This window comes from Carcharhinus amblyrhynchos, chromosome 10 (assembly GCF_965287045.1).
Source record: "Carcharhinus amblyrhynchos chromosome 10, sCarAmb.v2.hapA, whole genome shotgun sequence".
Classification (NCBI taxonomy): Eukaryota; Metazoa; Chordata; class Chondrichthyes; order Carcharhiniformes; family Carcharhinidae; genus Carcharhinus; species Carcharhinus amblyrhynchos.
In genome coordinates, this window is record NC_137333.1 from 41,787,409 (window position 1) to 41,814,532 (window position 27,124).

The following is a 27,124-nucleotide window of genomic DNA, read 5'->3' on the forward strand; positions in this document are numbered from 1 at the left end:
TTCCTGGAGTTGTGAAGCAGCAGTGCTAACCACAGTGCTACTGAGCTGTCCTAGGTCAGGTTGAAAGTGCCCTGGAACTTCAGATTTTTTGCTCAGGGACATTGTGGTTTCTGAGAGTCATCACAGAAAGGACAAGGAAGTACATTTAATTTATTGGCTGTGCCAATGGCACAGACACAGTGGGTTGAATGGTAGTCTGCTGTGGTATTTCATTCTCTTGTGGTGACATGGCAGACCATTCTTTAACATGGACTGGAATAACAGGATTTTTAAAAGGATTTTGTAAAGCATTTTCAGACGCACTAATGTAAGTTGGAATTTATACCTCCAGGTGCAAGTTCAGCTACAAGGGGCACGGGAGGGCTGTGTAATCAAGCAGCAGTGGAAATAGCAGCATTTCCTATTGAATTCCCATCCCCCTTCTATTAAGCCCTGAGTCAGAATGCTTGTAGGCTACCTTCCCACTTAGAAGCTCCAAATCTTGTTGGGTTTGCCTGCGGCTCTCTGAGGTGGACCCTTGTTCAAAGGCACTATGTGTCCAATTGAGGTACCTGGAATCAGGAAGGTGGGGCCTCAGTGAGCCATCCTTGCTGGTGACCCCACACCTCCAATGACCAGCAATCCTCCTCGAGGGAACCCCACTTAACTGATTCTAGATGATTAATTGTTGATTCCCAGTGCATTACTGGGAGTGGGTAGCTCACCTCGTAGTGCTGCCAAACTACAAAGCTGCCAGCCTCAAGAATGGTATTCTGCGCAACATGGGCCTTACTTCAGTGGGAGCCTTGATGGTTTTGGAATAGTATCAAGCCTCCTGTGTAGAGGTAATGTGGAGCTCCCATTGGTTCTCCATTAAGTGGATTCCATATCCCTGCTATTAAATTTCACCCAAAGCTTTGTAAAAGGTACTGATCTATTGGATATTAAATAATCAATCAGGTTTATAAATCAACCATCCATCCATATTAGTTTAGGTTTTAAGAATAGGAACACATGATTTTTATAACAAATTGCTTGGTTTAAAGCGTTCTTCTCGATTTGAAATTAATGTTATGCCTTGTGGTTCCCAGAAGTCTGAAATGATCATGCTACTTCAGACAAATGCAGTAGCTTTCATCCAACGTGTTGCGAATCAATGTTATTTGTTGCCGTGGTACAGATTGTAGTGCAGAGTGATGTGGTATTTGACAATGTAGTTCCTAAGTCAGTTTAGAGTAATATAACAATATGACAGTACAGTTGGCATGTGTATGAATTGATCCCCCAAACTCTTTTGTGTTAAAATTCTCATCGGGAACTACATTGATTTGAAGAATTTACAAATACAGAATGACCAATTTTCTATGCAACCACTCCCAGATAATACATGCCAAATATTATCTCGCTGCTGTTAGTGTATTTATTTCAGAAATTGTGAAACAAATAGGTTAAAAGTACACCCATTGATGTTTGGCTCTGTATTTGTTAAATCAGTTTGTTGCATAACATGTTTTCAGGTTCCTATTCTTTCGAAGTAACTTGCTTTTGAAAGAAATTTGAACCCTAAACGCGTCTCTTAGAATATGGTGCAAGTCCTATAGGTCTCCTGTTCCCCTGACCTTGCCAGCGCACAGTGCTGTGCCTCACTCACTCACTCACTCCCTCTTGGTGTGTGTGACCCCTGGCGATTGCTGCTCGCTGGACGGCACGGCGCGGGAAGGCGAGCAGCTGGGATCAAGCTGCACACTGGGCTTCAGCGGGTGGGGGTAATGGCTCTTCAGTTGGACGACTCCTTCCCTTATCAGGGTCTGCTGCCGAAGAAGGAGACGGGTGCCGCGTCTTTCCTCGCCCGGTACCCGGAGTACGACGGCAGGGGGGTCCTGATTGCTGTCTTGGACACGGGAGTGGATCCGGGAGCACAAGGACTGCAGGTAAAGGCAGGCGACCGCAAGCTAGGCCTAGCGAAGCCTGGGCCTCCCGTACACAGCACAGCCAAACAGCCACGTAGACTTTTAGAAGCGGCATTAAATCGACCACCATTCACATAGGAAACGATATTATCGTCTTACACCACATTTAATACATGTCAAATAGCATTTGATTACAACCCGGGTGCGTAATAAATTATTGGATGTGGTGATCAAGACTTAACTGGCCTCTTTCAAATGTGTAGTTTTAACACTGCTCTTCTCATCACTGTGAGGATATTAATTCGTGCATATTTGTTCACTCATTTTGATATTATCCCTATTTAGTTAGTATAGTAGAGGATAACTGGTTGGACCAAGTATACTGGATATTGAGTTCACTATTTGAGACCAATTTCCTTTGTGCCATGAATAGTATAAGTTTATTATCATGACTATTAGAACATTGTGGAGAGATGTGTGTATACATATATATATATATACACACATACACACAACCCCTTGGTCAGCTGGCATTTGGGGAAGGGATGTCTATTATAACAGTATTTGTGCTCAATTTCCAGTGACAGGAAAATTGTCACTTAGTCCAGTCTCTCCTTCCAGCTCTTGGTCTCGAGCCTTGTAAATTAAGACATTTAAAGTGCATATCCAGGTTTTTTAATGTAGTGTTGCCTCTACTATGCTTTCAGGTGGTGAGTTCCAGAATCCCATCACGCACTAGTTGGTAAAATTGTATTGCCACTTTCTCTAATCCTTCTGCCAATTTATGCCCCCTGGTTATTGACCTTTCTGCAGACAGAAATTGGTCATTCCTATCTACTCCATCTTTTCATACTTTTATACAGTTGAGTTAAATCTGCCCTCAGATCCTATTGTCCAAAAGAAACAACTCAAGCTTATCTAATGTAACTAATTATATAAGCTGATGTAAGCCTGCTATTCAAAAAAGGGAGTTAGAGAGAAAACAGGGAACTATAGACCAGTGAGTCTAACTCTAGTTGCTAGAGTCTCCTATCAAGGGTTTCATAACTCGGCATTTAGAAGGCAGTGGTATAATCAGTTAAAATCAGCATGGATTTACAAAAGGGAAATCTTGCTTGACAAACGTATTGAAATTGTTTGAGGTTGTAACTAGTAGAGTTGACCAAGGAGAACCAGTTGATGTAGTTTATTTAGACTTTCAGAAGGATTTTGACCAGATCTTACATAACAGACAACCATGTAAAGTTAAAGCACATGGGATTGTAGGTAATGTCTTAAGATGGATAGAAAACTGCTTCGCAGATAGGAAGCAAAGAGTAATAAATGGGTCTTTTTCCGATTGGCGGTCAGTGACTAGTGGGGTTCTGCAGGGATCTGTACTAGGACCCCAACTGTTCACAGATATTAATGATTTGGAAGAGAGAACTGAGTGTATTATTTCCAGATTTGCAGATGTTACAAAGTTGGGTGGGAGAGCGAGCTGTGAGGAGGATGCAAAAGTGGGGATCAGGATATTGAATTTGATGATCAGCCATGATCAAAATGAATGGTGGAGCAGGCTTGAAAGGTCGAATGGCCTATTCCTGTTTCTGTGTTAATCTTCGATTGTAGCTAAAATGTTCTGTTCCTGAACTACGTCAAATACTCTACCCTAGTTGACTCTCCTTGTTATTTCTTGAACAAGTTGAATCATATTGGTCTGAAATGAGACCTATCTTTAACAAATCCGTGCTGTCTGCCCCTGGCTGATGAGTACCTCTAAATGACAATTTATTTGATTTCTCAGAATTCTTTCACTTGCCCATCATTGAGGTTTGGCTGACTGGTCTGTAATTACTTGTAGTATCCTGTGTCCCTTTTTATACAACAGTATAGCATTAGCAGTCCTTCAGTAATACCCCTGCAGCTAGAGAGGATTGGAATAAGATGGTCAGAACCAATGCTATTTCTTCTCTTGTTTTAGCAGTCAAAGCAAAAATGGAAACTTTTGACTGGTCCATTGGTGATGGTATTATTTGATGTCAAACAATTTTATATGTCTCTACGTGTATCATATCAGTTGTCAGGTACCTTTATTTTTTTAGGTATATGATGCAAAAAGCTTAAGTAAATTTTAAGTAAATTGAGCTAGATGGAATCTAAGCTTTATAACTGACAAACCAACTGACATGACTTAATACTTCTAAAGTAATTTTGATAGATGAAAATATGTGTCAGGGGATATATAAATAAAGTCTTATGTATGGTACACGTTTCCTGTGCACATATCTTTTAAGGTTTTACCTCAATATTTATAATAACAATTGGTTAAAAAAACACTGTAATTGGTTTCCTGTCACGGTGTAGATGCAAGTTCCTGCCATTAGATGCTACTGTGGTACAAATTGATTAGCAGAAACATGCTATCAATTTTCACTCAATGTGAAAGTAAGTTTGATTTATAATCAATCTTGTCTCGTTTAAATTTTTAAAAATTTATTTTCTTTTATTATTCTGTCCCTTGCCACCAGCTGAAATTCTTCACAATTCCTATCCATAATGCAGCCTCAAGTCATGGGCCAATTTTTTGCCCCCTTATTCAGCTTTGCATTGCAACTCTCGTGTCAGACATGGACCAGGTTCAAATTCCATTCCTGTCCTCTTCCTCATAGACGCTGTACTGTTCCCTTCTAACACTTGTCTCAGCTTTCTGCGCATAATCAGCTGGGCTGCAATATATGCATTTTAAAAACGTAATATTTCATAAACTTGATCAACTTTTTTGATGAGATAACTTTTGTATGTATGTAGATAGAGACAATCATTTATAGAGCATTTTTTAACCAATTGCCATTATAAATGTTGATATAAAACCCTGGAAGACTTGTAATCAGGAAGTGTGTACCATACCCAACTTATGAATTATATGTTTCCCCAACAGGTTTTTCATGCATCAGAATTACATCCAAAGCATTTAGTTTTATTGCTTGTTATAAATAATTTAGATTCCATCTAGTGCCATTGTTTTTCATGTTTATTACTGACCTGTGCATAATTTCAAAGTTTGTGTGAGATAGAAAATTTGGAACTGTGGAAAAAAGGAGGGCAGTACCAGACTTAGAGGGACATGCAAAAGCAAAGAATAGTGCATGCTGGAAATCTGAAACAAAAATACATGATGCTAGCCAAGTCAGGCAGCGTCTGTGGAGGAAGAAGCAGAGTTGACATTTCAGAACTGTTAGGTTTCATCAAGTCACTGACCGAAACTGTTAACTTCACAGATGCCTGACCAGCTGGGTCTTTCTAGCATTTTTGTTTTTTATTTCAGAGGAGCACAGTCATTCTGATAATATAGGCAGGAACATAGCAGATGAAATTTAGCAGAGGTATGAGGCGATGCATTTTTGAATGAAGAATGAGAGGGCAGTATAAAAAAAAGTATCAATTTAAATGGACAGGAATATATAGACCTGGGCATTCACATACAAATTCCTGTGAAGATGGCAGGACAGGTTGAGAAGGCTATTTTTTTTTATTAGCTGTGTGGAGTCCTCATGGGATTTTCAACTCTAAAGGAATGATCAGGAGTTACTTGCAATGATGAATTTCTCCCCCAAGTGTTCTAATTTTCCACGAGAGCAGAAACTTTGCCATTGCTCTCAAAAAAATCTGCAGCTTGATGTGGGACTCTGGAATAGTGGGGAACCTTAGAAATCAGGTGGAGTCTTGAGTGGAGATAGTGACTCGGGAATGGGAGGAGAGGAAGACTGGGGAATCAGGGTGACAATGAAATCGGAGTATGGGGTGAGAGGGAGACTGCTATGGCAGGTTCTGGGAAGAAATGGAGTCTTGACAGTAAGGCGGTTCAGAGGAGACTAGGGTCAGCATAGCTGTCCAACTTTTCCTACAGAGCAAATAACAGTAGCAATGTAACGAGTGGAAGTGAGGAGTAGCCAGTAAAGGCATAAGTGGAACCTGTGGACCTTAATGTGAATAAATAATGAAGGAATGTTTCCACTGGTAGGTAAATGGGGAACAGAAACAAGAGGATAGAAAGGATCCTTGAACTGATGGCCTGTTTTTAGGAGACATCCTCTCTTGTGGTTCTTGCAATAAAGGCTAAGATGTAATTTCAAAGATATTGAGATAAATATTTGAAAATAAGTTTATTCCTACAGCTGCTGAGACCCTATGCTCCAGCATTTCCTTCCTGAACATTTTTGCATTTCTTTCTGCCTTTAAGAAGCTCCTTAAAACTTAACTCCTTGACCAATCTTTCGGTCATTAGCCTTAGTTTCTCCTTTTGAGTTTTGGTATCTAGTTTTGCTGTGAAGTGTCTTGCGATATTTTGTTACATTGTGTTTATACAAAGACAAGTTGTTGGGGGCATTACACCTATAACTAACAGCAAATTATTGTATTAATGCTAATTATGAAGAGAAGTTGACTGATAGTTCAGTGCAATTTCAGTAAGGTATGCAGTTACTAATATAATTGAAGTTTCCACACTGCCAATTGCTCTTCCCCTTTTGGTTGCCCCTCCTCCTTGCCCTAAGTTTACTCTCTTTGCCTGGTGGTCTCCTGATTCTTGGAACTTGTCAGCGACAACTGCTGTTGTGAAACCATAGGCAGAAGTACACAACTACATTGTACCCAGCTGTTACATAGTATTTATAGAAGTCACAGGATCAATCCTCCAACTAGCTTAGCCAAACTTGTCAGGCATAGAGTACAAAAGTAAGGAAGACTGTTAAGCCTTTACAAGTCACTGGTTGCATAGGTTTACATGGCATAGAAGCAGGCCATTGAGCCCAGACAGTTCCTGAATTTATTATTGTAACCGTCCTGTGCTTCTCCCTCATATGCTAGCTCAGATTCTTACTTTAGTTTCATAAACATGTAATTTCAGCAATTAAATGAAACTCTTAACATAAATATCTGCATGTTAGATTATAGATTTGGCACTTAATTTTGATATAGAATGTAGAGAGACAAAAATAAATTCATCTACTATTTATTAAAATAGACCTCAGCTAGAGTATTGAGTTTAATTTTGACCATTACATTTTAGGAAGGATATAAAGGTTTTTAAGACAGTGCACAGATTTACTAGAATGGTACAAGAGATGAGGAGCCTCAGTTGTATAGAGAGACTAGAATCCCCCTTCTTATTACAAGAGTAAGGGGATATTTAACTGCATTGTTTAAAATTATGGAAGATTTTGTATAAGAAAGAAGACAAAACTGTTTCCATTGGCAGAAGTGTTGATAGCAAGAGTGCACAAATATAAAATAATTTCCAAATTAACCAGAGGGATGTAGAGCTGTTTTTGTAACAAGTTGCTGTGATCCAGAACTCAATGCCTGAATTCTATCCGAACGGAATTAAAATAACTTTCAAAAGGGAATTGGGTAAACAGTCAAAAATGAAAAATTACATGACCATGTGGTGTGTGGAGAGGAATGGATATCCCTTTCAGACTATAGACACAGTTACAGTGGGCTGAAACCCCTCTCTGATCTCCGTAATTCTTTAATGTATAAATTCACCTAAAGTTCTTCATCTGTTCTTCCAGCAAAGGCATTAATCAATGAATTGGTTATATTAAGTAAATTAACATCTCTGCAAAGCATGAAGGAAAGAAAGAACCAATTTGTTATTGCCTGAAGGTATAAATGCAAAATTGATTTTTCTTTAAAACCCATCAGGGAAAAAAATGGTCGAATGTCAAACAGGTGCTTTGTGCTGAGCATAAATTAAAGGGCACTGTGTTTGAATATGATTGTTGACTGTGGAAATGTTTGTCAAACGTCCTATTTTAAATCTTGCCAACCCGCCTTTTAAAAACCAATTCAAAAACAACGTAGAAGGCTTATTACTAGAATTTTTGGATATTCAGTTATATAAAGAATGTCTTTCTTGTTATAGCAATTGGTCAATTATACAACACATAAAGGAACAGAAACCTTAGTAGGATAATGTTATTTAACCTCTAGGGCTAGTCACTAATACCCATGCACATAATAAAGAAAGTACATAAGGCCATCTGATTTTTTTTCCACATCATTGTCATGAGTTTAAAAATCCAACCTGTGCACTTTAGTGGCTTGCAAAATTTACACCTGACCAATGTGCGACTTTGAGAAATTTTTGACCTTTCGTGTAGGTTGAAATTACAGTGTATTTTGAGGGCCACGATAGTGTGTGAAGAGCATGGGTGCGGAGATGGGCCAATTAGGAGGTATTAGTTGTCCAACGCAGTAGCCCAGCTCCCAACACTGCTTAAAGGCCCGCTAAACCTCACCCCTCCAACCCCCCTGCCACCTCACATTCTGCAACCCATCCCTATGTCCTCTACGTATTGCCCATAATCACTCATCCAATATGCAACATGTATAGTTCTCAGGAGCCATGCAGTAGCAATAGAAATTATTTAATATTGTTGGAAAACCGTCTCACCTCTAACAATCTTAGCAAACTCTGATTTCATATCATTAGAAGATAGATAGATAGAATCATACAGTGCAGAAAGAGGTCCTTTGGCCCATCGAGTCTGCACCAAACACAATCCCACCTAGGCCCTACCCCCATATCCCTATATATTTTACTCACTAATCCCTCTAAACTACGCATCCCTGGACACTAAGGGGCAATTTTTTAGCATAGCCAATCAACCTAACCTGCACATCTTTGGACTGTGGGACGAAACCAGAGTACCCAGAGGAAACCCATGCAGACACGAGGAGAACGTGCAAACTCTACACAGTCAGTGACCCAAGCCGGGAATCGAACCCAGAACCCTGGAGCTGTGAAGCAGCAGTGCTAACCACTGTGCTACCGTGCTGCCCAGTATCATTGATACTGGTTATATTGAAAACTGGAGGGATAAAAATATTTGTAGCTTTTTATTGGAAGAAAATCAGATTTCCCCCAATAGAAATCAGTATGGCCATTCGTGCACTTAAATGTGCCTCTGCATCCAGATGAAAACTTGACCCCATTACATAATGTCAATTCAATGTATGTTTAGCATTTTGCATTAAATATGGAGTTTAAAAAATTTTTTCAGACTCCCATCACACAACAAAATACAATAATTTTGAAGTAAATGGTGTTATAAGTGCAAAGTGGTCAGTAATGTGAGAACACCTTATCAACATAAGTTCCTTGAATATCTCTACAATACTGTCATGTTTCTCTCAGTGTCTCAAATCACATCATACACAATGAAATGCTTGAAAATGCAATCAGATAAAGAGAAATGCATTCATTTTGTCGTGATAAATTTAATCGTGTAGAAGATGCTGCTAATGGTGTTGATTACCATGAAGAAGTACGTAAGAGTTCAAATTGGGAGATCCTATCCAGTTATATTTAGCATTTGTATTTGGGCAGTTACAAGTGAGGAGCTTAAGTGGGTGGAGTATCCAACTTGGTTAATAGCTTTCCTTGAAGCCTTTCGTTACTACTACTACCACCTTGTAGATATTTTATTAAAGCACTTATATACGTTTCTATCTATGCTCTATTGCTTGTACTTTGATTGCAAAACTAAGAGTATATTTACCCTGTCAAATGGCATCAGATCACTGAAAAGAGCCTGTTATTGATTAAACACTCAATTTTCACCTAACGTGATGTTTCAACATAGTCCTTTAGTGTGATTAATACCTAATGAAAAGAACTGCATGGTTCCTCAAAGCATTTTTCCTATGTTTAGAAATTACTATATTGCGTTACAACTAAGAATATATACTGCAGACTGTAAAGTGGCTGTTTGCTGGGAGTAATTATTGTTATGATGATAACAAACAGTTGTGGTATTGTAATTCTAAATAAAACTTTTTTGCAGGTCACAAGTGATGGAAAGCCGAAAATTATTGACATTATAGACACCACAGGCAGTGGGGATGTGAATACGTGCACAGTATTGGAGCCAAAAGATGAGAAAATTATTGGCCTTTCAGGAAGAACGCTTAAGGTAATAATGGTGCACTTTTAAAAGAATGTTACTCTTGTGCTATTTATATTTCCAAACGGTATAAATGACGTGGGCAGGAATTTTCATTGGGCGTTGTGCTGGTTTATTCAATGCCATTCACCCAAGCATCACTCAGAGAAATGTAAAAGATTGAGGAATTCTAAGCATAAATTGCATCCAACACAATCAAGGGTCTGAGATTTTTTGCATTAGTTTTGAAAACCTTCTTACTGCAAGCTAACCCTAGCCACAAAACTGGCCATACTCCTAGATCAAATTAATGACCATTGCGAGTTATGGCTAATTGTGTTTATTTTACGAATCCTCAAGAAGTTTCTTCTGTGAGAAATAAAAGATTGACCAGGGTAAGGTTAGGGTGGGTCATGGATAGTAGTGGGAATTTATGCATGGAGTCAGACGAGATAGGTGAGGCGTTGAATGAATACTTTTCTTCAGTGCTTACTAAGGAGAGGGGCCATGTTTTTTGAGGATGAGTGTGTGGTACAGGCTGTTGGGATGGAGGAGATAGATGTTCTGAGGGAAGATGTATTAGCAATTTTGAAAACCTGAGGGTCAATAAGTACCCTGGGCCAGATGGGATACATCCTAGGATACTTTGGGAGGCAAGGGGTGAGATTGCAGAGCCTTCAGCTTTGATCTTTGGGTCCTCACTGTCCACAGGGATTGTGTCAGAGGACTGGAGAGTGGTGAATGTTATTCCCCCCTTCAAGAAAGGAAATGGGAATGACCCTGGTAATTATAGGCCAGTTAGTTATACTTTGGTGGTTGGTAAGTTAATGGAAAAGGTCCTGAGGGATAGGATTCATGACCATTTGGAAAGATGCAGTTTAATCCGGGAAAGTCAGCACAGATTTGTGAGGAGTAAGTCTTGCCTCACAGATTTGATTGAATTCTTTGAGGAAATAACTTAGTGTGTAGATGAAGGTAGAGCAGTTAATGTCATATACATGGATTTTAGTAAGGCGTTTGATTAGGTTCCCCATGATAGGCTCATGAAGAAAGTAAGGAGGTGTGCGATAGAAAGAAATTTGGCCAATTTGGATAAATAACTGGCTTTTTCATAGAAGGCAGAGGGTAGTGGTAGAGGGAAAGTTTTCAGACTGTAGGCCAGTTACCTGTGAAGTACCACAGGGATTAATATTGGGTCCCCTGCTATTTGTGATTTTTATCAATGACTTGGAAGATAGGGCTGAAGGGTGGGTTAGTAAATTCGCTGATGACACCAAGGTTGGTGGAGTTGTGGATGAGGTGGAGGGTTATTGTAGGCTGCAAAGAGACATTGATAGGATGCAGAGCTGGGCCGAAAAGTGGCAGATGGAATTTAACCCTGAGAAGTGCGAGGTGATTCATTTTGATAGGACAGACTTGAAAGCAGATTACAGGGTCAATGGCAGGGTTCTAAGGAATGTGAAGGAACAGAGAGATCTTGGGGTTCATATCCACAGATCTCTGAGGGTTGCCACTCAAGAGGATAGAGCTGTGAAGAAGGCTTATAGTGTCTTAGCGTTTATTAACAGGGGATTTGAGTTTAAGAGTCGTGGGGTTATGTTGCAATTATGCAGGACCTTGGTTGGAATATTGTGAGAGTTCTGGTCACCTCACTATAAGAAGGATGTGGAAGCGTTGGAGAGAGTGCAGAGGAGATTTACCAGGATGCTGCCTGGTTTCGATGGTAGGTCTTATGAGGAAAGGTTGAGGGAGCTGGGGCTTTTCTCTTCAGAGCGGAGGAGGATGAGAGGCGACTTAATAGAAGCTTATAAGATGTTGAGAGGGATAGGTAGAGTGGATGTTCAGAGACTATTTCCTCGGGTGGATGTAGCTGTTACTAGGGGACATATAAGGTTCATGGTGGGAGATATAGGAGGGATGTCCAAAGTAAATTCTTTACTCAGAGAGTGGTTGGGATGTGGAATGCACTACCTGCTGTGATAGTGGAGTCGGACACTTCTAGGAACTTTCAGGCGGTTATTGGATAGGCACTTGGAGCACACTAGAATGATAGGGAGTGGGAAAGCTTGATCTTGGGTTCGGACATAGCTCGGCACAACATCGAGGGCCAAAGGGCCTGTACTATGCTGTACTGTTCTATGTTTCTACGTCCCTTAACTTTTTAATGCAGAATGACAATAGACAAGTTGCAAAAGAATCAATTGTATAAAATTTACCGGGAAGTTGATTACCTAAACCAAACAAGTAAATGGGTCTATATATCTTTTAATTTATTGAGTTCTTTAAAATTGGGTAACACTCAGGTGATTGACTGGGTTCTGTGTTTAAGAATGCTAAATTAGTTTTCAGCTGTATTAGTAAAACTGCACCAGGTTACCAGTTTTGAGAATATAAAGGAATATTTTTTGGTGTGAAATATTTGAAAACTGTGTTATGAAATGCCACCTGCTTGCATTAGTTTGTGCAAGATATCCAAATGAATTAGTGAAAGTTTGAGAAGAAAAATCTCAGCTCACCAATTGCATGCAAAGCAATAAGCTGTTGCTCCGTGTGGGTATGTGGTTGTAAACTTTCCAGGCAATTCCTATGCAGATCCACATGTCAGAATTTCTGCAGAGTCATTATACGCATCTTCCAACAATTAAAGATTGGAAAAATTGAGCCATTGTTGGAGATGCTGTCTTTGAATGAGATGTTAAATGGAGACTGTCTGCTCTATCAGATGAACATAAAATATTCTATCTTATATTCAACATTTATTCCTCAACTAAAAATAGGTTGTTTCATTATCTCATTGCTGAGATTTAGTTCTGTGCAAATTGACTGCCATGTTTCTTGACAACACAGTTATAGCTACATTTACAACTGACTTCATCAGCTTTGAAGCATTTTTGGATAAAAGATGCAATTAGAAAGAAAGACAGGCAAGCAGATTCTTTCCTCCTCCTAATTGCATATGACTGTTCTTTCAATAGCAATAACAATGAAACTGTCATCATTCACCCGCGTTTGTCCATTGAAGCTAACAGCATCTCAGAGAGAGCCTGCTCGTCTGGAATAAAATGGAAATGCAGAAGTTGCTGTCAGTTATTCTGTGCTCCTCCACTGGCTGTTCAGCTAAGGTGTTCACATAGTGCAGTCCCTCAGCAGTCAATGAATTGACAAAAACTTCCACTTTTACATTGTTAGCCTTGCGGTACACACCCTTGAAAAGGTTACACCTTGAGTTACAGCAGTGTTGCTAATGGCGTACTAAATTCATAACTATATCTAAAAATTACAGCTCACTAACCCTTTTATATTTGTGGAATGCAAAATTTTTCCATTATGATAAATTTCACATTTATAAATATTTTCAAAGTTTGTGATTTATTAACTTCTATCTTAATCATGTATTTTGCTATCTGAAAATTTAAATTAAGAGTGAAGGATCATCAGTGCTTTTATCTCCTTGTCCTGTGAATGACAGTACTTAAGTGTACATACCCTGTTTGCTCACATCACCGCCGCTGGAAGCTTTGGGATCTCCCTGACTTTCTGCCAGATTTCAGCTACTCTTGGGAAGAGGAAAGTCTGTGTCACAGAGATTTCTGGATTGTTATGGACCGTGAGGTCAGCAATTGTTTCATCACTGACTGCAAAACCCAGCCCAATGTATAGCTGACAATCTTAGTGAGTGACTGACTGCAAGTTCATATTTCATATTTTATGAATACACAACTCTGCTTTTCTTTAAAGATTCCTGAAAATTGGGTAAATCCATCTGGAAAATATCACGTTGGACTCAAAAATATATATGAACTTTATCCTAAAGCACTGAAAGAAAGGATACAGGTAGGCTGTGGTGTGCTTTGCTTAAAAAAAAGCTTTAATTGCTTTCAGATGTAAGAATCACTGATTAATGTAGGGGAAGCGGTGCACAGTGGTATTGTCACTGAACTAATAATCCAGAAAAGCAGGGTAACACTCTGGGGATCTGGGTTCAAAATTCACCATGACAGAATTTGAATTCAATAAAAATCTGGAAAAAAAATAATGACCGTGAAACTATTGATAAAAGCAAAATACTGTGGATGCTGGAATCTAAAATTAAAACAGAAAATGCTGGAAAATCCCAGCAGGTTTGACAGCATCTATGGAGAGAGAATAGAGCTGCTCTGACGAAAGATCATCCTGACTCAAAACATTGGCTCCACTGCTTTATTCTCTCTGCAGATGCTGTCAGACCTGCTGAGATTTTTCAGCATTTTTTTGTTTTCACGTGTGTGTGGAGACCATGAAACCATTGTTGATTCTCCTTTAGGGGAAAAAAAAATCTGCCATCCTTACCTGGCCAATATGCAACTCCAGATCCACAGCAATGTGGTTGATTCATAAATGGTTTAGCAAGCCACTCATTCAGCTGAAGGGAAATTAAGGATAGAATGAATAAAAGCAATAATAAGCTATATATTTTACTGCTTTACACTCTCTTTGTGTCAGTATTTTTAAAAAAAGGACTGTGATTTTGTTTTACAGAAAGAAAAGCGGGAAAAGCTCTGGGATCCAGTTCATCGTGCTTCTTTGGCAGAAGCTTGCAGAAATCTAGATGAGTTTGACAGCACTCATACAAATTTATCACAGGTTAGTATTATGATTGAGCAAATTTATAATGCAACGTTGACACACATAAGTAACTGATAAATCAGAACGTTATGGCTACTTGGGTGAAACTGGCAATTAATTATGAAATGTATATCTAACTTTACAGCACTCCTCTGTTAATGACAGTTACAATTCCGTATTTTCAATGTCTTCCATTTTGTACTATTTTCCCCATGGAGAGTAACTGAAAATGCATACTTCCACTGCCTGCATTGAGTTACTTTATTGTTGTAGATCAGAATTGAATTATTAAGAGCATCTTGCTCTGAAATTCTTAAAGATAATTATAATTGAATTTTTAAATTGAATTTCTAAATACTCTATATCCAAAAATTCCATGGATTTACACAGTGGAGAAGCTGGTAATACTTGGAGTGAAGTATCCAATAATTATACCTCAACAGAACCTTATCAAAAACATTTAGAAGATGCAGTTGACCAATGGAATTTTGGTCTTGTTGCCTAATTTAGGTGAATGAATCTAATTTATGTTTTATTCTGAATTTGTTGCTTTTCCTAGCCTAGCTTGATGGGTTCTTAGGGAACTGAGTGTTAAGTAGGCTCATCAAGGTACCATTATGATATTGCAGACAGGCAGTGCCATACATTTTGTAAAGCCACTGCATTGTGCAGGTTTGTTTATCTTCAACTAAAGACTCTAGGCCAGATTCTCCGACCTCGTCTGCAGCTGGGATTCTCTGGTCCAGCTGCGGTGAATGGAGATTTGGCTAGGTGCCAAATTTTCTCTTCTCGGTGGATGCAGCAGGATATGATTGGTCAGAGAATTCTGGCCTCTATCTCATTAAAACTCTTGCCAGAAGAGCTTCATCTTTTATGTAAGTCTAAAATAGACTTTCATTGTGAGAATCAAATGTTCATCTAGTCTGCCTGCTTTGTTGTGCTTTTTAAGATTTCTCTGAAACATCAAATATCTTGGCTCTCATTTCCTGCACGAGTATAGAAATCTGTCTTGGGCCACTTAGATATCAAATGAAGCAACAAGAAATAAAAGAGCATAAATATACAAGAGACAAAGGCAACAATTGGAACACTTTTTACAGAGAATACATCATATCCATGCTATGATTGCATTGACTCAAAGTACATTGCATCAAAAAATAAGTTCGATATCTCCGTGTTTTGATCAGATGACAATAGCAACATCCATCAAAAGCTTTTAAGCACTGTGCAAAGTGTCAGGTCCAAAGTCTGTCAAGTGCTTTAAGTATCCTACATAGTGAAGCAGTTTGTTCAGATTCTGTGCTCATAATTTGTGAAAAATGTGGCGTCATTAAATACATTTTTGCATTTTGCTATTCTAATACAAAGCCAGCGTTAGATTGCTGAGGATTCGCCAATTTCAATCACTGCTGATATCCATTAAGAGCTGACTCCACTTGATCCCTACAAGTAGATAATAGTTGGTTTAATAAACAGAACTCTTACATAGTTCAAGGACCTCAGAGATAAATGATTTACATTTGCGGACGGTCCTGCATAGTCAAAGCAAAATGTAGATTTCCTCCGTGAGATATCAGAAAGTCCCACAAAGAAATAAACTTGATGTTAGCTCCTCATTTCGCACTTTGGAGATTGAGTAGCTTACCTCTGCCCCAACTTCACGGGCTTTTCCATCTCAGATGCTAAAGTGGAACCAACCCTTCTGATCTTCAGTGAATCCCTTGTGTAGAACATTAGATTCATTTGACTGTTTTATTAGTTAATTTACACATGCTAACTGTGGACTGAGGGTGCGATCTTTCCAAACAAATTCTAAGTGTTGAACGAGTGAGAAAACAGGAGTTTTGCATGCCTGTTCTGGTGGTGAAGCCTGCAGCGTGGATTTCCTGTTGGGGGCTTGACCCATGTCAAAGTGGGTATATAATTGCCAGCCCGAGCGAATGGATCCGGGACCTTGCGGATGCATTTGTTTAATTTAATTTAGTTTATTTATTAGTACAACAAGTAGGCTTACATTAGCACTGCAATGAAATTACTGCGAAAATCCCAAGTTGCTGCACTCTGATAGCAGAATATAGCAACTTGGGGATTTTCACAGTAATTTTATTGCTGTTCAGATACATGGAGAATTAGCATGGGCAATGCACCTAACCAGCACGTCTTTCAGACTGTGGGAGGAAACCGGAGCATTGGAGGAAACCAAGGAGAATGTGCAGCTGGAAACTGAATCTGGGTCCCAGGTGCTGTGAGGGAGCAGTGCTAACCACTGAGCCACTGTACTGCCCAGGATAGGGCTGAGAAGTGGTAAGTAGCACACGTGCCAGGCAATGGCCAACTCCAGCAAAATGGAGGAACTACCTTCCTTTAACAGTCAATGTCAATTATCCCACCAGAAACAAATAACAATAATATCCAATAAAGTCCTCATTTCTACTAAGCCGTTAATTTCCCATTATTTCTGGAATTTGTTTTGCATTCTATCACGAAGACAAATACAAAGTATTCATTCTTGGTTATCTTGGATACCTTGGTTATCCCACCACCAACATCCTTGGTTGCAGAGGAGTGAGGCTCACCATCAACCATAAACGTAACTGGACCAGCCACGTGAATACTGTTAATGCTCTGTAAGCTTCCATCTCACTGAAAGGGCTTCACGTTGAACAAACTGTGCTAAAAACTTTGTTTACATTCTTACTGCTGTGACAATCCACAACACAACACAAAGCAATCAACAATATTCTAAATATAACCTCCAATATTACCTTCACCTATCTTCATTCGTGGAAATAATATAATGGGGAATAAGAAAATTGAAGAGGTATTGAATGAATACTTTGTATCTGTCTTCACGATAGAATGCAAAACAAATTCCAGAAATAATGGGAAACTAAGGGCTTAGTAGAAATGAGGACTTTATTGGATATTATTGTTATTTGTTTGTTTGTACTGAACTTGAGTATTACTGAAAAAGACATATGATGTCAAACCCTTTCATCTTGTACTCATCAGGACAATTTGTATGATTACCAAATGTGAAATATAATTTGTTGTTCTCTTTATATTTGATATTCTTTTAAGTTGTCCTGTTGAGTGCAACATGAAAAACGTAGACAATGTCTTTTTCTGTGATATTATTAGTAAAGATAAAGGGGGCGAGTCTCCCATTCCGCTGCACTGTGTTTTTAGCAGAGAGGACAGGGAGACTCTAGTGAGGGCTGTTGCACAAGTTCCTCAGTGGGAGCCTAGGCCTGAGGCATCTCCCAGTGCCAGATTTCCAGCGCCGTCAACCCAGCGCCAGATTTCCAGCTCTGTCAACCCAGTGCCAGAAATTGGTGTGGAGCTGCATAATATATGAAGCACCTAATCTGCATACTATTTAAATGCCACTAGCAGGCTCAGGATTGAAATGTCCGGGAGATCAGCGATCGAGCCATGGGGCAGGGTCAGAAGGGTCGTGGGGCTGGCCAGCAATTGGGAGGCCAGCAAACAGGGGTCTCTGTGCATGTGCAGATCTCGGCGCTGACAAATTGGCGAATGTGCAGTGGCCCGCTCAGCGTTATACTGCCGGCCTCTCCAGCAGGAATAGGCCCCACCCACTGAATTTTAATGTGATTCATGTTAGCGCACCCTGCAGTGCACGGTGTTTGGGAGTTTTTTTAATTCCTGCTGAAAAAAAGCGTGATTTACTGCAGTTTTTCTGTGAATTCGAGACTAGCACTTTTTTTGGGAGAATCCCATTCATAATACTGGAGAAGTGAATGGGATAGGGTCAAAGGCTTGGACATCCTTTTAAATAATTCTTGAAACTAGTATGCAGATGAAGCAAACAATTAAGAATGAAAATAGAAATTTAGTCTTTATTATAAGGTGATTGGAATACAGGAGGGGAGAACATGAGAAATATGAGCAAAAGTAAACCATATGGCCCTTTGAGATTGCTCCACCATTTAGTATGATCTTTGGTTTCGACTCTACTTTCCTACCTTCTCCCCATATCCTTTGACTGCCTAAAAGACCAAAAATCTGTCTATCTCAGCTTTCATTATATTCAATGTTAGGAGCATTCATAACTTTCTGAAATTGTAAGGAGTCTTGATGAGACCACACATCAAATACTGAGTTACAGTTTTGGTCCTCTTATCAAAGGAAGAATATACTACCCTTGGAGAGAGTGCAACAGAAGGTTCAATAAACTGATTGCTAGGATGAAAGGATTGTTCTATGAAAAGAGATTGAGTAAGCTTCCTTTGTATTCCTGAAATTTAAAAGTATGAGTGGTGATCTCATTGAAGCATATTAAGTTCTTAACGGGTTTGCTAGGGTAGATGCTGTGAGAATGTTTCCTCTAGTTGGTGAATCTAGAACTAGGGCTCACAGTCTCTAAATAAGTGGTCAGCCTTTTAGAATTGAAATGAAGAAAAAACTTCATTTAAAACATTGTGGATTTTTAGAATTCTCTACCCCAGTGGGATTTGGATGTTCAGCCTTTGAATATATTTAAGACGGAGATTGATAGATTTTTGGATACTGAGAGAAGTAAATTGAGTTATCAGGGGAGTGTGGGGAAGTGCAATTAAGTTAGAAGATCAGCCATGATTGTATTGAATGGTAGAGCAGGTTAGAAGGGCTTAATGGCCTACTTCTGTTCTTACATTCTCCAAATACAAAATGACCATTCTATATGTGTAACGTCCAACTAGAGATTCCATTATGGAGGAGAAAGGAGTTAGGGATCGCTGCAATTATCCCATGAATCTCAGATTCTTGTTGTTTCAAAAATCACTAGTGGGGTGATTAGGTTGGACCACTTGTAGCCCCCTACTATGGTAATGGTGTTGTCAATTGCCAGGAGATCTCTCAAATGCCTTAATTGTGACTATCTTTAAGAAAGGAGACGAGTCCAACTGTGGAAATTACAGAGGGATTTCCCTGCTCTCTGCCATGGGAAAGGTCATCCCGAGAATTCTCCTCAACTGCCTCCCCACAAATGGATGAAGAGCTCCTCCCTGATCCTCAGTGTAGCTTCCACCAATCAAGAGGCACAATGGACATGACCTTCAGTGCTCGATAAATCCAGGAAAAGTATAGAGAGCAGCATCAACTTCTGTGCATGGCCTTCTTCGATCTCACAGGTTTTGTGGAACATCCTCTTCAGATTCAGCTATCTGCAGAAATTCATCACCATTTTCTACCTGCTCCATGATGACATGCAAACTATGACCTTCACGGCGGATCAGACCTAATATGCGCGCAAACCGGGGTAAAACAGCACTGTTATCGCACCAATGCTCTTCTCCATCCTCCTCGCAGCAACACTCCGCCCCATCGCCCTGAAGCTCCCCACTGGGGTGGAGTTAACCTACCAGACAAGTGGGAAACTGTTTAACCCTGACATCTCCAGGCCACAACCAAGACCACCTCAATTTCTGCAATCGAGCTGCAGTACACAGACAATGTCTCCACGTGAGTGCACTCTGAGACCGAGCTACAAACCATTGTTGAAGCTTTCACCGAGGCATATGAGAGAATGGGCTTCAGACAAAACATCTGGAAGAGAAAGGTTCTCTGCAAGCCTGTTCCTGCCACACACAACTGCCCCCGACCATCACGATCTACAGTGAGCTCCTGGACAATGTGGATCTTTTCCTGTATCACAGGAGCCTCTCAGCGCGAGCAGACATCAATGGTGAAATCTGGCATCGACTCCAATGTGCCAGTGCAGTCTTCAGAAGCCTGAGGAACAGTGTTTGAAGCACTGAGCTCATGATCTACAGAGCAGCCATAGTCCCTGCCCTCCTGTATGAATCAGAAACGTGGACAATGTACAGCAGACTCTTCAGATATCTGGAGAACTGTCACCAACATTGCCTCTGCAAAACCCTGCTAATCCATTAACAGTATTGGCATATCAACGTGAGAGTCCTCTCCCAGGCCAATTTTTTTATGTGCTCGTGGGACATGAGCATTGCTGGCTAGCCAACATTTATTGCCCACCCTAGTTGCCCTTGAGAAGGTGGTGGTGAGCTGCCTTCTTGAATTGCTGCAATCCATGGTCTGTGGGTTGATCCACAATGTGAATTCCAAGATTTTGACCCGTGACTGTGAAGGAACGGCAATGTATTTCCAAGTCAGGGTTGTGAATGGCTTGGAGGGGAACTTGCAGATGATGGTGTTCCCATGTGTCTGCTATCCTTGTCCTTCGAAATGGAAATGCTTGTAGGTTCTTTGGTTAATTGCTGCAGTGAATCTTGTAGTTAGTACACACTGCTGCTATTAACGTCTGTGGTGGAGGGATTGAATGTAGATGTGGTGCCAATCAAGCGGGCTGCTTTGTCCTAAATGGTGTCAAGCTGCTTGAGTGTTGTCGGAGCTGCACCCATCCAGGCAAGTGGGGAGCATTCCATCACATTTCTGACTTGCGTCTTGTGGGCGGTGGATAGGCTTTGTGGAGTCAGGAAGTGAGTTGTTCGTCGTAGTATTCCTGGCCTCTGACCTGCTTTTGTAGCCGCTGCGTTTATGTGGTGAGTCCAGTTGCATTTCTGGTCAATGGTAACCCCAAGGATGTTGACAGTGGGAGATTTAATGATGGTAACATCATTGAATGTCAAGAGGTTGTGGTTACAGTGTCTCTTATTGGTGATGATCATTGCCTGGCATTTATGTGGTATGAATGTTACTTGCCACTTGTTAGCACAAGCCTGGGTAATGTCCAGATCTTGTTGCATTTGAACATGGATTGCTTCAGTTCTAAGGAGTTGCAAATGGTGCTGAACATTGTACAATCATTGGTGAACATCCCCACTTCTTACCTTATGACAGAGGAAGGTCATTGATGAAGCAGCTGAAGGTTCTTAGGCCTAGGACACTACCCTGAGGGACTCCTGCAGAGATGGAGCTGAGATCACTGACCCTCTGCAACCACAACCATATTCCTTTGTACCAGATATGACTCTAACCAGCGGAGAGTTTGTCCCCGATCCCCATTGATTCCAGAACTCCTTGATGCCACACTCGGTCAAATGCAGTCACTCTCACCTCACCTCTGGAATTCAGCTCTTTTGTCCATGTTTGAACTAAGGCTGTAATGAGGTCAGGAGATGAGTGACCCTAGCAAAACCCAAACTGGGCATCACTGGCCAGGTTATTGCTGAGCAGGTGCTGCTTCATAGCACTGTTGATAACCCCTTCATCACTTTATTGATGATGGCGAGTAGACTGGGTGATAACTGGCCGGGTTGGATTTGTCCTGTTTTTCATGTACATACAGTAAAAAGTCTGACAACACCGTTTTAGTCCAACCTATTTATTTGATAATATACTCGCAAGCTTTCGGGTTAGCCCCTTCACCTGACGAAGGGGCTAACCCGAAAGCTTGTGAGTATATTATCAAATAAATAGGTTGGACTAAAACCTGGTGTTGTCAGACTTTTTACTGTGTTTACGCTAGTCCAACGCCGGCATACCCACATCATTTCATGTACATGGCATACCTGGGCAATTTTCCACATTGTCGAGTAGGTGCCAGTGTTGTAACTGTACTAGAAGAGCTTGGTTAGGGGAGTGGCAAGTTCTGGAGCACAAGTCTTTTAGTATTGCCAGAATATTATCAGGGCCCATTGTCTTTGCAGCATCCGGTTCCTCCAAACGTTTCTTACATCACGCGGAGTGAATCAAATTGGCTGAAGCCTGGCATCTGACATGCCAGGGACCACTGGAGGAGGCCGAGATGGAGCAGCAACACAGCACTTCTGGCTGAAGATTGCTGTGAATACTTCAGCCTTATCTTTTGCATCAATGTGCTGGGCTCCTCCATCATTGAGGATGGGGATATTTGTGAGCCTTCTCCAGTTGTCTAATTGTCCATTACCACTCTTGACTGGATGTGGAAGGATTGCAGAGCTTCGATCTGATCCAAGGTTGTGGAATCGCTTAGCTCTATCACTTGCTGTTTTTGTCATTTGGCATGCAAGTTTTGGTAGCTACACCAGGCTGACATCTCATTTTTAGGAATGCCTGGTGCTGCACCTGGCATGTCCCACTGCACTCTCCGTCGAAGCGGGTTTGATCTCCTGACTTGATGGTATTGGTTGAGTGGGGGATATGCCAGGTCATGAGGTTGCAGATTGTGGTGGAGTATAATTCTGCTGTTGTTGATGGTCCACAGTGCCTCATGGATGCCCAGTCTAGAATTGCTAGATCGGTTCAAAGTCTGTCCCATTTAGCACGCTGATAATGTCACACAACACGATATAAGTTATTCTCAATGTGAAGGCGGGACTTTGTTTCCACAAGGACTGTGTGATGGTCACTCTTACCGATATTGTCATGGACAGATGCATCTGCAGGTGGCAGGTTAGTAAGGATGAAGTCAAGTATTGGTTCCCTCACCACCTGCTGCAGACCCAGTCTTGCAGTTGTATCCTTTAGGACCCGACCAGCTTAATCTGTAGTGTTGCTACTGAGCCACTCTTGGTAGGTAACATTGAAATCCCCCATCCAAAGTATTTTGCACCCTTGCCGTCCTCAGTGCTTCCTTTTAAGTGTTGTTCAATATGGAGGAATACTGATTCGTCAGCTGAAGGAGGACAGTACATGGTCCCCCCCCTCCCCCCGCAACTGTGCAATCACCTCTGTTGGGCCTGTCCTGCTGGTGGGACAGGACATGGTAAGAAGTCTCACAACACCAGGTTAAAGTCCAACCAGTTTATTTGATAGTAATCCCACAAGCTTTCGGGAATGGTGTTCCTTCATCAGGTGTGTGGAAGGTGACAAAGGAATTCCTGACGAAGGAACACCATTTCCGAAAGCTTGTGGGATTACTATCAAATGAACTGGTTGGACCTTAAACTGGTGTTGTGAGACTTCTTACCGTGTTTACCCCAGTCTAACGCTGGCATCTCTACATCGGAACAGGACATATCCAGGAATGGTAATGGGGTGTTATCTGTAAGTATGATTCTGTGAGAATGACTGTCAGACTGTTGCTTGACTAGCGTATGAGACAGCTCACCCAATTTTGGCAGTAGCCCCCATATGTTAATAATATTCCCAATATCGAGGCACTAGTCACACTCAACCAGTTGCGATGGGTGGGCATTGTCTGCGTGACTGACACAAGACTCCTGAAACAAGTGCTCTACTCCGAGCTGTGCAATGGCAAGCGATCACTAGGAGAACAGAGGGCGGCTACAAGGACGCTCTGAAAACCTCTTGAACCCACCTCCCTGAAGTGGAAGCAAGTCATTCTCAACCCTGAGGGCTGCCAAAGATGTAGTCGTTCAGTTTAATCAGGGATAACTGGTTTCAATTGTTTCTAGGTAGATGTGGTTAGTTGGCCAGTTGCTTTCCAAGTTGTGAGATCAATAGATCAGTAATATGAAATGAACAGTTAATTAAGGTTAAAATGAATTGGTGTAGGTGCTTTATATTATGTTAGAGTCTGTATATAGCACTTTCTCTGACACCACTACAATATTGTCATCCATTTGCTTAGCATTTAATTCTTCCAGAACCTATTAAACTAAATTTCATTCCTATAGTGTGTGGAATTGCCCATCATTAGGCGAATAATGATTACCTACCACGTAATCTACCTTTTGTATTATTAGAGCTAAGTGTCAATTAAAAAAACATATAATCCATTTTTATAATTACACAACTCGTTCTACAATTAATGAATCACTGTTTTGTATTTATCTCCTGGATTCACATGGTTTAATCCATAAATTTTGGAGATCAAACTTAACTGTCGTTACTTATAGCTGATTATGATCTATTTCATCGCTGTTATTGTTTATGCCATGTGTTTAGGGTTCCAAACTGTTATTTAAATAATTTAACTGCTCAACTGCATTTGAAAAGTTTTCAGCTGCTATCTAATTGGAACAACGTGCTTAATACCAGCATTTTCACGTTGTTCAGGCAGAAAAGATGCAGCGAGAGGATCTCCAGACTCGGGTCGAATTGCTAAATTCCATGGAGAAAAAATACTGTGATCTTGGTCCTGCACATGACTGCCTTGTGTGGCATGATGGTCAGACATGGAGGTAACCACTGAAGTGATTCCTAAAATCTGTATTTTGCCTGACTGTATGAAAAATGTTTGTTGCTAAGGTATTCAGATATTGAGAATGGTGTTTTAAGCAGTTATAAATAAAAAGTAATCTGTCTGTATGATGCTATTTTGAATTGTTTCGTCACTTGAAAATTTTAAATTAGCTGTTGAACAAGAATTTAAATTTCTCTTCAAGAATGAAAGAACCTTTTGACACATCACTTCATTCAAGTTGAATTCTACTCAGAAGTGTGTTGCTGTGGTTTTATAAGTATTGCCTTGTGGACCTTTTGTTTTTAGAGCCTGTGTAGACACAAGTGAATGTGGCGATCTCAGTAGCTGCACTGTACTAAGGAATTACAATGAAGCACAAGAATATGCTTCGTTGGGGATATCTGAGATGCTCAACTATTCTATCAATATTTATGATGAAGGCAACACACTCTGTATTGTGACAAGTGGAGGTAAGACTTTATTTCACCTGACTTGCACGTGCTCTCAGAATTTGGATAAATGGAGAATATCCTGTAGGGGAAACATATGTTCACTCGAGCAAGCGAAAGCTCTGTGTGGGTTTCTCAGGTTCTTAGTTTAGGAATTCTTGGGTACAGTGATACCAGATACCTATCTACTTGAAAGGAAGAGTTACTTTGCACCAATGTTGATGTTTTGCATGTTCCTTCAGTTGATTATGGAATTGTCCTGAAACCAGAAAAACAGTTACACTCTGAATGAACTCATTCAGCAACTAGAGTTGTGGCTTTAAACAAGGCGTATTTCAATGTAACAGTAATATATATGTCGACCATTACTTGGCACAATGTTCTTTTCTTTATTGAATATTGTATCATCTAACTAGTCGGCTTTGTCACAAAATATATTTATTTATGTTAAATATTTTACAAAGTCCATTGTTATGGAAATGTCTAATTTCATGACACGTGTTTTAGGAAAGTGGATAGGGGATTGAATGGGGAAAAAATCTGAGTTTGAGAGGTTCACAAACTTAAAGTAAAGTACCATTGAAATGATACTTCATGCATATTTGTTCAGAGTTGAAAAAGCAAGAGCCCTAAATCAGCATATGAGCATGTTTAGCTGGGAAAACTAAACATAGTAAGCGTGAGGAGAATTGTTCTGCCTTGTTAAAGATGTGAATTAGCCAAGTAACTCCCCAGATCAGCAATATGTTGAAAAGCAAATGATAAACAAGGGAGATTCTAAAATTATCCATGTACTTCAAATGGCAGGTTTGGGAATAGTGAATAATAGGTTTGAATTTCTGTCTGGGGCATCATGCTACCAGTGGAATGGATTGCAGGGGACACAGCCTTTTGTGTTGGATTTACTTGTATGTTTTCTCACAGATGCAGGCACAGAGAGAAAGCTGCCAGCTGCTGGTGCAGGGAAGCAGCTGAAACCTGCTATGGGAAAGAAAGGTGTTTACATGTTTTGGAATAATTGAGCAAGAAAATCTTGAGGCCAATGCTTGAGTTGAGTTGTGCACAGTTGTCAGATGAATAAAGATAATGGTGGGTCTCCAGACCAAATGCTAGTGGAAGAACCCCATAGCATCACATACCTCAGAAAACAGAAGAAATTTGTGAATTCTTTAGATCTGTGGCACACCTTGGTTTGGTGTCAGGAATGAAGGAACCCTTAAGATCCTGGAAAATATAGGGGAACCATTGGGTGGGAATTCAGGAGAAAAAGGAGTGTACTGTTGAGATTTTCAGTCTTAATTAAAATGCATTTACAAAATATCATGTTATGTACTTGCTTTGTTTAACTCTTATGCAGTAAAGATTTTTATTAGAGATATAAAATCCAGTGGTGTGATTATTGCAGTTAATAACTAGGAGTATGATTTTATTTGTAAAATTAATGTCCTCCCTTGAAATCATAAAACTATCTTAGAGCTTCTTGCTGTATTCACTGCCTCGGATGAGAACCATGAGGGTCTTTTGAAATCCTCGGCAATGTGAAAAAATGTTTTTTCACATCTGGAGGAGGGAACCGAGTGTATGGTGCCGAAAGTCTGCAGAAGGATCTAGATAGGCTGGGCGAATGGGCCAGGAACTGGCAAATGGAATTTAATGTTGGCAAGTGCGAGGTGGTCCACTTTGGTAGGAATAATGGTAGGAAGGACTATTACTTACGTGGCGAAAAACTGCAGCAGGCGACGGTGCAGAGGGACCTCGGGGTCCTTGTGCATGAGTCGCAAAAACCCAGCCTGCATGTGCAGCAGGTGGTCAGGAAGGCTAATGGGATGCTGGCCTTCATAGCGAGGGGGATTGAATATAAAAGTAGGGAGGACTTGCTGCAGCTGTATAGGGCATTGGTGAGGCCGCAGCTGGAGTAGCGTGTGCAGTTTTGGTCGCCGCACTTACGTAAGGATCTTTTGGCCTTGGAGGGAGTGCAGAGGAGGTTTACTAGGCTGATACCGGAGTTGAGGGGGTTGAGCTATGAGGAGAGGCTGAATAAACTAGGCTTGTACTCGTTAGAGTTTAGAAGAATGAGGGGAGATCTCATTGAGCCATATAAGATGATGAATGGGATGGATAGGATAGAGGTGGAGAGACTCTTCCCACTCAGAAAGGACAGTAGGACTAGAGGGCACAGCCTCAAGATAAAGGGGGGGC

General features: G+C 40.6%; 1 protein-coding gene across 5 annotated transcripts in view; it reads left to right on the forward strand.

Annotated features, from left to right (window-relative positions):
• Positions 1–1,654: 1,654 nt before the first annotated feature.
• The window catches only part of tpp2 (tripeptidyl peptidase 2), a 136,141-nt gene continuing 110,671 nt past the window's right edge, over positions 1,655–27,124 (forward strand). For 3 of the 5 annotated variants that reach the window (XM_080196914.1, XM_080196916.1, XM_080196917.1), the window contains exons 1-6: positions 1,655–1,910; positions 9,722–9,850; positions 13,559–13,654; positions 14,339–14,443; positions 24,350–24,474; positions 24,783–24,946. In XM_080196914.1, coding sequence (XP_080053040.1) covers positions 1,749–1,910; positions 9,722–9,850; positions 13,559–13,654; positions 14,339–14,443; positions 24,350–24,474; positions 24,783–24,946 — 781 coding nt within the window. In that variant the 5' untranslated portion in view covers positions 1,655–1,748. The remainder of the gene's footprint in view (positions 1,911–9,721; positions 9,851–13,558; positions 13,655–14,338; positions 14,444–24,349; positions 24,475–24,782; positions 24,947–27,124) is intronic. The other 2 variants (XM_080196912.1, XM_080196913.1) reach the window with 1 other exon arrangement.